The following is an 11,172-nucleotide window of genomic DNA, read 5'->3' as shown; positions in this document are numbered from 1 at the left end:
CATGCAGGCCATTCAAAAGCCATGCATTGCAATTAGAACGTGCTGCTTGCGTACCAAATGTGTACACATAAATTACCTCGCAGTAATACCACCATGCAGCAAGCATTGCCTCCAAGGGCACACCGTCCTCCACAGGTACAAAAGATGCAAAGCTTAGGGCTCAGCAGACAACACCAGGCAAATTCAACTCTGGGAGCCAACTGGGTGAGTTACAGTTGCCACTCGTCACAGGTCAGCGCGCACAAAAGGCCGTCAATAGGACCTTTCTTATCACATGGACTACAGGAACATAGGCACTCATCACATTGTTGGCCATTTGTGGACGTCGAGAGCTTGTGCAGGCAGCCCTCTACTTGAGCTCATTGAGGAAGTCCTCCTCATCCACGAGCACATACTTCCAGCCATCGGGGTCCGTGGTGGCCAGGATCTTTGTGCCGATCCCTGGCAGCGGGCCGGGCTCGCGCGTGATAGCGCCGCCTGCCGCCTTGATCTGCTCAGCGCTCTTGTACACGTCCTGCGCACATGACAACAGAAAGGTGCTCAAGGTTCTCCAGGAAAAATGGGTCCAGGTGCAAAGTCTCTCTGCTCCACATTCGGTACGGAAACGGAGAACAGCTGTGTCCGACAGCCCGAACACAGTTGGCTGCCCAAATGGATGGCAGACATAGTTGTCACAAGCCCAAGCAGAAAGTGTGAGACACTTTGCTGAGTGTGTCTGGTATCTCTGCAGGAGCAAGTCAGGTGTGGTATTGGCGTGAGCAAAAATTGCGGCCCAAATGCAGGCTACAATTGCCAGGACTGGGCGTAGGTGAGGAGTGCTTGAGTGCAAAGCTCACCTTGGTGCTGATTGCCACCTGCGCGTACGCGTTGCCCTTGAAGTTCTCGTACTCATTCTTGCCCCTGCCGCACCACAGGTATCTCACATATGGGGATTCATGTCATGTCTTCCATACGGGGAATCATGTTGCACAGCAGTCCAGAGCTCTATGTTCCATCAGTGGTGACATTTTTCACAACGCCTGAAACATTTCCCAGCATGCACTACTTCTGTCGGGTAAACCCCCTCCCGGAACAACAGCTCTGTAGCAATGGCAGAGAATTCCCAGTATAATTGAGCAGGCATGTTTAAGACCCATGCGCACCAATTGTAGGTGAGTTCTATGACGGTATTCTCATTCTCAGGGCCGTAAGCCATGAAGGCGAGGGTGTATTTGCCCTCGGGGTTGTCGCGCTTGCGCAGCAGCTTCATGCCCAGCGCCTCTGTGTAGTACTGGATGCTCTTGTCCAGATCGGTCACCCGCAGCATCACCTGCCAGAACAGTCACCCTCACTAACGCCCGGCACCCCTAGAAATGGTCCCTTAAGCGCCCGCTTAGCATGCTGCGCTCTTTACAGTGACGCCCCCTGCTTAGCCACCTTCTGGCTCTGCACGTCCGCATATTGGGGTCTCAGACGGGGTTCCCTGCAGTCCGTTCCTTGTCTCTCCTTCCTAAACCACTGGAACACCAAGGCAACAGCAGCGGTGCCTCCAACGCACTGCAGGAGCTCTTGCACAGCATGATGTTTCCCTGGCTTTTTCAATCAGGGCCACTCAATTGACATGCATTTGCTGTAATTGCTTCAGAGACTGTGTGCACCTGCGCGATGGGCTCTGGGATGGGCTCTGGCCGCTGGATGAGCTCCCACTTGTAGCCGGTAGGGTCGTCCACAAAAGCAATCACTGTCTTGCCGCCCTTCACAGGCCCAGCATCCCTAGACACCTTACCGCCTGCAAAGCTACACTACTGAAATCAAGCATGCACACAATCGGGAATGTCTCCAATTGTTGTTCTGTGCCAAGCTGTAATCAGTGAGGATGCATGCAAATCCGCATGTAAGGGCAGGGTGATCAGTGCATGCTTAATGTTCCAGGCACAAACAGCCAGCAACAGTGGCTTGAGTACACAGAAGCGGCCAGAATGCCCACCCTCCTTCTTGATGCTGTCCACCAGGCTGTACACATCTGGGTGCGCGAGGGCGAAGTGGCCAAACCCAGTGCCGATGTCATAGTGGTCGACGCCGTAGTTGTACGTGAGCTCCAGGGCAAAGTGGTCTGTCTCTGGCCCGGCTCCTAAGAAAGCATTGCTGTACTTCTCCTGCAGCACACACACCCATTTTGATTGATGTCAACGTCTTTTCATGGTCACTCTGAAGAAGGGAAGGCGACATGTTTAGCAGCAGAAAACACCGAGATGACCTTAGACCTCAGGAATGTCACGGTAGCGCAGCTGCTTCAGGCCAAAGTGTTTCTCGTAGTACTTGATAGTCTCGTCCAGGTTTCCTGCAAGAGCGACACATTGCGTGACTGCATGCATGCATCTGGACATGCAGCAAGGTGGTGGGGCATGTGAGATGACTTGACTGGGGCGTGTATGTAAGAGCTCACCCACGCGGTATACAGCATGAAGCATCCTCCTCTCATCCTGCGTGTCAGCGAGGAGCTTGTCAGATGGCATGCATGCACAGTATTTGGCCTGAAAGAATGCAACCTGCATATCACCGTCACCATGGGTTGCACAATGCCCTTATCGGCTCACGACAGTACCTGCTTGAGCCAGTCAGATGCGCTAGCTGCCGCCATTGTAACGTGTCTGGCCCTCCTGTAGTGTTGGTAGGCTGGAGCAAACGCTGTAAAAGCTGGTGTTTTCCTGAGGACCACGCAATTCGTCAAGAACAGTGCAACGTCTGCGACAAGATCGTGTCATCAAATTTGACTCGTCCCAACATGTAACTTGATGGGCATTCGAGAGCATCTTGCACGGGATCTTGCTGTCATCAGCAGGTGATCTAGAAGCCAAAAAGCGCATAGTGGAGCGAATAAACACCACCAATCATGGCTCTTGTATATTTTCTATTTAAGCGCAAAGATGTCCTACTATGGACAGGGAGGGTGTATTCTCAGGTCGAGCAAAATATCATGATAATGCCTTCAAGGCAAAGGTAGTTCCCCTACCTTATGAATATGCCAGTGCGAAGTGATGCTGTGGCCATTGATCTATTGGAATACACCACGCAGGGTATCAAAGAGCGCACGTTTATGTGAGATCCTTTCGCTGTCCTAAAGACAAACGACTGCCGGCACGTGCCAAAAAGGCCTCTCTGCCTCGTTGGTTTTGTGGTTTCATCGGTCATGCAATGCACAAATCTAAATTCTGAAATATTTGTGTGTTATTGTTCTAGTACAGGCGTCTGAGAATGTCCAGCATGGCCCTCTTGCGTCCCATTCTTTGTGCAACACCATTCCACAACGTCATCAGTTGTCCATACAAAGGACAAATGTTCCACGCCAGATCGGCGTTGCCGGTGAATTCACATTGTTCGAGGGCACGAAATACAAACTTGATTCGTGACGGCAGAGCTTCAGACTTGTTCAAGAGAACGGCATGTGAAGATACAGAGGTGCATTCCGGATCTGCATGTATATCAATTGCTTTGTGGTCACACTTCAAATACAAAAATTCTTTTATGTTGGTTGATGGTGAAGCTTTCTGTAAATTGAAGCCCAGATTCATTCTACCTTATCATCGTGCCTGCAGGTCCAAGCAAGCACAGCAAGAGACCAAGCAAGTCCCGCCATTGCGACCAGGGATGTAGCAGCACTAGTATCTCCCATCTTGGGAGCCGCATGTTGTAGCCCTGCACATGCTTCAGCGGCAGAGTCTCTCGGCACATTGTGCCCAGCACACACGCAGGTATTGGAACACCTACATTATTGGTGCATGATAGGGCAATGAGTACCGTATACGAATGCACATGAAACCCATTCTGATGTGCAGGCACTGTGGGAACTGGCTGACATTGATGCCAAGACTGCCGGATTGCTGGCAAGGATATTGCAGCCAATTCTCTCCGTTGGCATTTTGTTCATGATCATCCGGATTGTTCTCTCCTGGTACCCACAGGTAAGCGTGCCTCGGCATGACGCATGCCTACGTGACTACATACTGTCTCACACGCTTGATGACATCAGCAATGAGTGATGCAGACATAGCAAGGCTGCCCATGGAAGGGCAAGTCTGCCCAGTCCTTTGCCCAAGAAGTGTCATGAACAGCCACGATGCCAGCCACGGTTTTATGTTCTTGCAAAAGCTGAGTGATGCAACATTTGCAGATTCCTGGGGACAAGCTGCCCTGGTCAGTGGTGGTGAAGCCGACAGAGCCAGTCCTGGGGCCAACAAGGCGTGTGATCCAGCCAGTGGGGGGCGTTGACATATCGCCCATCATTTGGGTGGCACTTTTGAGCTTCATCAATGAGATATTACTGGGGCCCCAAGGCATCCTCAACCTCCTTCAGCGCAAAATTGATGTGCTTTGAAATGAGTATATGCTAGAGTGTTGGTCCAAATAAATTTCAGAGCAGCTCAATAAAAACTTGGGGGTACATGCAAGACTGCCTAGACCTGTTTAATCCTGAATCAATTTGGTGGCATGCTGATAAGCTTTCACAAATGAGCTGTTCGTATGATGTGCCTTAAGTTGTGGCCCTCACCAAATGTAATAGAAAGCCAATTTTCAAAAGTGTGCTCTTAACCTAACCAAGAGACTTTTGCATAGCTGAAGTGCTGCTGTGTCACTATGCTAACCCCAGAAAATGCTGAAGTGTCTGGTCCCTGAAATGCTGTAAGAGCTCAATATCAACCAACTGGCAATTTACCACTGTAGTGCCTATCGATACTTCAGCATGAGCTGATCTGCTTACTGGCGTCAGGATACATATTTCATCAGACCACCAAAGTTGGCCTTGCATCAGCGTTTGCCATGCTTCTTGTACTCCAGGGCCAGCCATGCCAGGCAGAAGAACATAATGAAGAAGAGCACCTCGATGCCCAGGTACTGCCACTTTGAGATGCCATGCTGCGGCAAGCCGTAGTACTCCAGGAACTGCATGACAGACACGCACATGTCACTGGCATGCTGCAGCGCCGCACAGACCACTCTTTTCAATTTGTTCAGCTCCTGAAGATCATCAGAGTTTTCTAACGACTATCTTCCTTACTCTGTCAAAACTGAGTACTCCCAGCTACAAAAAGGTCGCCGTAGGATCAACAACTCCCTGTTGCATCTGTGGCGTAGCCATGCAGACTGCACTTGATGGCAGCATGTCTGCACTTTGCAATGTTCCAGACAATCAAGGCCAACAACAGGGCAGGGCTCAAAGAGCGCACCGACTGGTTGCCCAGGAAGACGGCAGGGCGCGACTCGAACTCGTTGAGCATGAGGCTGGCCCAGGCATAGTGCAGGAAGTCCAGGTAGTGGAACCAGCCGATCCATTTGGGCAGATCCTGTGAATCAAAAAAATTGTAATACTCTCAGGATCCAATTCAGAACAAATACAGCATGCAGGATTTGAGAAGCCGTATGTGAGGCGGACGCTCCAGCCCATGTAGGACAAAAGATGCAAAGCGGGACACTGTATGGCACGCAAATCTGAGAAGGCACTTGTGAGGCAGAAGCTGCATGCTGAGCTGCGTGGCAGCTGCAGGCTGGCTGCGTGGCAGGTGCGCACCTGCAGGCGCAGCGCGTAGCCGGTGAAGAAGTAGAGGCCCATGATGTAGCCGGGCAGGATGCCGTTGGCCACGTCCAGGTCTGATGCATAGGCCGCCACCAAATAGCCCACCACTGCACAGACCAAATCCCATTGCTTATAAATCTATTCCTTTGGCAGCCTGGTCTGTTACTTTGTCAACCTGCCTTGTTCATACAGATTGACAGGACTAGAAAAAACCCTTGATCTGCCAAGTTCGCGCTGAGGGAAAAAGACTTGGAGTGCTGGCAGAACAGGAAGGATCAAGCAGGGGGAAACAAATGTCAAGGTACAATCTGCGCCTGCTGTCAAAGCTTCACAGGATGGAACATTGGGTGAGAGCGGGGGTGTGTTCAGGGGTGCGGCTCTGCATGCATGCACGCACGCACCCATGCCGATGGAAATGGTGACGAGGTAGACGAGCCAGAAGAGGATGTACTGGCCGTGGAAGCCCACAGCGAAGAAGATGCATGCGGAGACGACCAGGGACACAAACAGGATGACCACCATCTCCTCCACCATCTTGGAGAGCAGATAGGACACCGTGCTGTACAGGCCGTCACTGCGCTCCCTGCGCAAATTGATATTCCCAGTTGAGCGCTGGATACGTTTGTGTGGAGCTGCTCTAGGTCAGGCAATGCCGAGCATGCGTTCCACGCTAGACGCCGTGATGCATGCGTTCCGCGCTGGTGTGTACAGACATTTGCAACAAGTATCATATATCAATGATGATGATAAGAGCTGTTTGCTTACACAAGGACACACTTGAAATTTCACAGACTAAATTTCAATGTGCGGCTGCAGGCTGACACCTTCATGTAGATTCTGTAATTTTTCAAATCTTACTCAAGACCCGCACAATGCCAGTGCCCAGCCCCAAAAATCCAAGTCTGTGGGCTCTCAGATGTGCACATCAAAGCTCTGACACAAATGCATGTCTGAGGATGACAATGATTCACCTGATGTAGAGTGGTCGCTCCAGCACAAGCCCAGGCATGTAGGAGATGGCAGCAAAACCCGGGAGCACGGTGTACATGTAGAGCAGCGAGGACACATTGATCAGATTCTCTGGCGCCGTGTTCTTGCCCAGGCCGTAGTAGAGGATGATGAGCACCAGGCAACACAGCAGCTTGTCCACGATGCGGCCCAGCAGAAACTTGGAGTCCTTGTAGTTGCTCGCCATGCGGTACTGCGCACACACAAATTTGGAATTTGAAAGATCTCAAAATCCCACCGACCCGGTAGTTGCTCGCCAGGCGGTCTCGCGCACACATGCACACACACAGAAGCAATTCATATGACTTTTGACAAATAGGCCTGGTACTTGCTTGTCATGCGCATGCAAGCAGCAGTATTTTTGCACGCTGTCTGGCATCTCTTAAAGGCCAGTTTGAACATCCTGAATGCTGGAGAATTAGAGGAGAGATTTTGCAGGCTTTCTATCTCAACTCTGCATGTGCAATAACCACCAATGAGGCTGTCGTGCACCACCCTCGACATAACAGGGGAACCCAAGAAGGTTTTATCTGCTCCATGCGCAAGAGATCTTGATTTTTCAAAGCACTGAGGCAATGCATAGATGAACAGGTGATTTGCTACGCATGCATGCTCCTCTTGACGAGGACCCAGACGCGCTTTCGGATTGTAGAGGTGCAAGGCCTGACGGTCACCGGCGCTCGGTCAAAGACTGTTGTCCTTGGAGTGCTTCGTATTCATGAAGCCCCAGGACAAGTGGGTAACTTGCCGGGCATGGGCTCACCTTGACGAGGACCCAGAGCCCCCACCAGAAGGGGGTGACTGTGCCCTGAGTCACTGCCAGCTCCTGGATGGTGGTGATGGACGTGCGCGACTCCATCCCCGGCCGCCCCGTCATCAGCCGCGCATTCTCAGCCCACAGCTCGCTCTCCGCGTACGCATCCCCAAACTCGTCCGCCCGCCCGTCCCTGTCAGCCTGCGCCAAAATAGCCATCCCCTCTAACTCATCATATCATGGGTGCAACCTGCCATGCTAATTTTGTTACATGGTGTGCGGCTAAGCAGCTGCCATGTGAGCAAGTACGGTTGACACAGCCATTGCTCCTGACATGCTGCCAGCTGCCCTGGTTGCATGTGCTGCATTAAGGCCTGGACCTCTGAAAATTTATGCTCAAAGCTGTGTGTCAGCCGTTGCCTGCATCAGACTCTCACATTACCTATCTCTGAAAGTGCTAAATAGTGGGAACTTGAGCATTACAGCTTTGGGAAACCTAGAGTCCAAAATTGGGTTGTTACTTTTGCAGTCACAGGACGGTGTTTGCAGCTTGTAATCCTGCCGCACACATGACAAGGTTGCATGCATGCGGACCTGGGTGGTGACTGAGAGCAGCCACTCGGCGCAGTTGGCGTTGGCTCCATTGCTGTCCATGGGCTCCACGTCAGGGAAGCGCTTCTCAAAGTACGAAGCCGCGTCCATGCCTGATCACATAGCCTTTTCCTCAGCTCACCAGCATGTCGTCTCAGACAAGCACAAAACAAAGGTCGGGTGCACATGATACATTATAGCAGTGACTGTACGCTTGCCATGACAAGCAAGGTCCTCGGCCAAGAAGGTACTACTTGAAAGGCTGCCCCAAATTCTTCACAGAAGAGGTTGAAAATGCGAGACTCGAGGCGGACCCCAAGAGCACCATGCAAAGCATGTGTGCTGCCCCCTGCAGGTAGACTGTCTCAGTGCAGCAAAATTTGGTTTTCACTCCTGGCCAACGGTGAAGAGCTTGGAGCATCGAAACACAACCCCCCTGTATGTTTATTAACCCGTAGGGAGGTGAGGTTGAGGGGTGGATTAGTCACCGTTGTCGCCAAAGTAGACGATGCGGCCGCGCAGCAGGATGATGACCTTGTCGAAGAGGTTGAAGGTCTGGGGCGAGGGTGAGTGGATGGTCGCGCACACCGTTATGCTGTTATGCGTCTTCGTCAGTGCCATCACCAGCTCCATCACCTGCACAGTGTGATCATAAGTCACTCATGCTGTACTGAGAAAGGCACTTGCGAGGGGAACGGCTGCGTCTTTTTGGCTGTGCAAGGAGCAACAATGAATACTTTACCGATCCTAAATGCACAATCTCTGTAAGCAGTTCTGTAATTCAAATACGCCCTTGGCCGCCTCCTTTCCAGCTGATTCCCCACATGAGTCCCACATGAGCGACGGGAGAAAAGCAGCAGGAGGCTGCCAGCAGAGCCACAAGGCGCCCTCAGCCAGCTTTGGGATGTAAAGGGTGAGCTCGGGAAAATAATGGCACAGAGGCTCAGGTATCTTGGCTTTGCTGAGGGTCATGCAGCGCAGGTGGACACACCTCGTGGGAGGTGTATGAGTCGAGGCCCGAGGTGGGCTCGTCCAGGAAGATGATGCGCGGGTCGCTCAGCAGCGCTATGCCGATGTTGCACCTCTTCGCCTGCCCGCCTGCAAACCACCCACGACCCCTGCTAAACTACTTTATTTTTAAGCAAACTTGGCCACTTCAGACATGCAAACGTCAAACTATTTCTTTGAAAGCAGACTGGGCCAGATATTACAGGCAGAACAGCATACCCCATGAACACATGCGTGAGAATTGGTCCTTCCAAGTAGTTTTTGACCGGGTCCACCAGCTTTATGGGATGTTGGTGGGGGTGCATGCATGGTGACGTGCATGAGACGGCCAGCAGAGCAGGATGCAGATCAGGAAGCGAAGGGAAGTAAATGGGATGTGAAACATCAAATCCATTTGCCAAAGGGCTCATCGCATGCACTGACAGCATGCAGGCCATCAGCAGGGGGAAGCACTGGACCTGAGATTCCGCGGGCCATGGAGTTGCCGATGCGCACGTTCTGGCAGGCCTCCAAAGCCAGTTGCTTGAGCAGGGTGTCCACGCGCGCGCGCTTCTCGGCCATGTCCACCGATAACTCCAGCTTCATCTCCGCCGTGTACAGCAGCATCTCGCGCACTGTCAGATTCTCCACCAGCGTGTCTGCGCGCGCGTATCACGCCCGTCCGATTTTAGTATTTCAAAAGAGTCAGAGGGCCAATAAATACTTGTAAAGTGAGCAGTCGTGTCTGCGCGCCATGACTATTCAGTCACCCTCATGAACAGTCAAGGTCAATTGCCGGTGTCAAGAGCAGTCCAGGCCTAAGGGTTCACTCCCACCAGCGAGTCTGTGTGCGAGTCTCATACCTGTCAAATTGAATCTAAAGAGGCAAGGGCCGGCAATTCCTGGTGACATGAGCAGTTAAGGGCTGGGGATTGTTGCCATCAGAAGGTCTGGGTCTGTGCTAGCCGTGCTATCCGGAAGCAGACAGGTTCAATAGAGGCAAGGGGCAGGGAGTTCTCTCAAAGCCGTGTCATTCAAGGGTCAGGGTCAATTACTGAGCTGTCCTTTCAAGTATAGTCAGGGGTAGATGCAGACTCAGAACGGAGGGGTTGACTAATGGCAGAGACCATGAGAGGCATGAGGTAGATGCCCGCCCTTAACAGGGAAAGACTGAAGTTATTTGAACGCACCAAACTGCTCCACGTAGCCGGTGTACCTGCGCATGAACATGCGCGATGGCGGCTTCCCGCCGATCAGGATCTGCCCGGATAATTCTCCAGCCGTCTTGCGGCATGCAAGCACGTCTGCACAGCAAGCAGTCAGCTGAAGACATTTGGGCAAGCCCACCTGTCATTAGACTGTCTCAGCAGCATAGATATGTTGTAATGTTCTAAGGAAGAATTTGCGCTTGACATCAGTCTGCAAGGGACGAAATGCAGAATAGACCAAGGCAAAGGCAGAGGCAGGAAGGCTTTGGCGTACCCAGCAGCGTTGTTTTCCCACTTCCACTCGGTCCCATCTGCATCAAGCTTGTTGGATTGAGTATCTGGAATACAATTGGGTTCTCAACGTGAAGACGTAATCCGACGCGTCAGTGGGTCTCGAGCGCACCAGTGCCGTCATCTGAGCTGGAAAGATAAGACCGGTCACGCTCTTTAGCAGATGTATTTTCTGTTTCTTTTTGGAGTTGTGTTCCACCATGTATGTCAAGTCCTGCGTGCAGTCATATTGAGAAGCAGTACTCAAGTCCAAGGTCAGATGCCGCAACCTGCCACGCGGAACGGATCCAAAAAGATACGACCTAGCGATAACTTATCAAATTTTACGTCAGCTATACAACTGAAAATGTTCTGCACGACTGCAGGCTGCAATTGAACGAGCCATTGCGCGGCCAAACCCGGTGTGCTTCCCAACAGGCAATCTGCCAAAGGACCCGCACCCTGAAGACGACCTTCATGCCATTCCGCTTCCTCACGCTCGACATCTTTGCTCGCTCCACCTCCGACAAAATCGCAGCCTCAGACAGCATAGATTTCTGTGCTCCGAGAGGACTCTCGATGGTAATCGAAACACTTCCACCAGACTCAAGGCCCTCTTCATTGGTATCAGATATCAGCGGCAGTCCTGACACCTCGGTTCCAATCTTGTCTGCCATTTTTGCTTGTTTGCTCCCGGTGAACGGGACTGAGACCTTTGACGCAGCAGCAGGATTCTCAGGACGTGAGCCGAGCCAATCTTGGCAGCAGTTACAGTGTAACCTCCCTTTGCCAACACGACCTAC

At 51.9% G+C, this 11,172-nt stretch overlaps 4 protein-coding genes across 4 annotated transcripts; 1 reads left to right on the top strand and 3 right to left on the bottom strand.

The window, feature by feature from the left end:
- Positions 1–59: 59 nt before the first annotated feature.
- Positions 60–2,465, bottom strand: COCSUDRAFT_23589 (glyoxalase I). Its single transcript, XM_005648133.1, has 7 exons — positions 2,426–2,465; positions 2,244–2,320; positions 1,967–2,135; positions 1,638–1,768; positions 1,143–1,309; positions 837–900; positions 60–514 (listed from the first exon to the last, which is right to left on the bottom strand). The coding sequence occupies exons 1-7, from the start codon at positions 2,448–2,450 to the stop codon at positions 350–352; spliced, it is 798 nt and encodes a 265-aa protein (XP_005648190.1). The 5' UTR covers positions 2,451–2,465; the 3' UTR covers positions 60–349.
- A 1,407-nt stretch (positions 2,466–3,872) lies between these two features.
- Positions 3,873–4,354, top strand: COCSUDRAFT_15230 (hypothetical protein; the record flags this gene model as incomplete). The annotated part of the gene is made up of 2 exons (XM_005648132.1): positions 3,873–3,941; positions 4,151–4,354. Coding segments are annotated over 2 exons (273 nt in total), but the record flags the coding sequence as incomplete, so codon positions are not given.
- A 431-nt stretch (positions 4,355–4,785) lies between these two features.
- COCSUDRAFT_15214 (hypothetical protein) lies at positions 4,786–6,136 on the bottom strand (the record flags this gene model as incomplete). The annotated part of the gene is made up of 4 exons (XM_005648131.1): positions 4,786–4,920; positions 5,205–5,321; positions 5,546–5,658; positions 5,953–6,136. Coding segments are annotated over 4 exons (549 nt in total), but the record flags the coding sequence as incomplete, so codon positions are not given.
- Positions 6,137–8,384: 2,248 nt separating this feature from the next.
- Positions 8,385–9,389, bottom strand: COCSUDRAFT_36529 (P-loop containing nucleoside triphosphate hydrolase protein; the record flags this gene model as incomplete). The annotated part of the gene is made up of 3 exons (XM_005648130.1): positions 8,385–8,540; positions 8,896–9,002; positions 9,371–9,389. The coding sequence occupies 3 exons, from the start codon at positions 9,387–9,389 to the stop codon at positions 8,385–8,387; spliced, it is 282 nt and encodes a 93-aa protein (XP_005648187.1).
- Positions 9,390–11,172: the final 1,783 nt, after the last annotated feature.

Source organism: Coccomyxa subellipsoidea (assembly GCF_000258705.1).
Source record: "Coccomyxa subellipsoidea C-169, whole genome shotgun sequence".
NCBI classification, from domain to species: Eukaryota; Viridiplantae; Chlorophyta; class Trebouxiophyceae; family Coccomyxaceae; genus Coccomyxa; species Coccomyxa subellipsoidea.
This window is presented reverse-complemented; position numbering and strand designations above follow the sequence as displayed.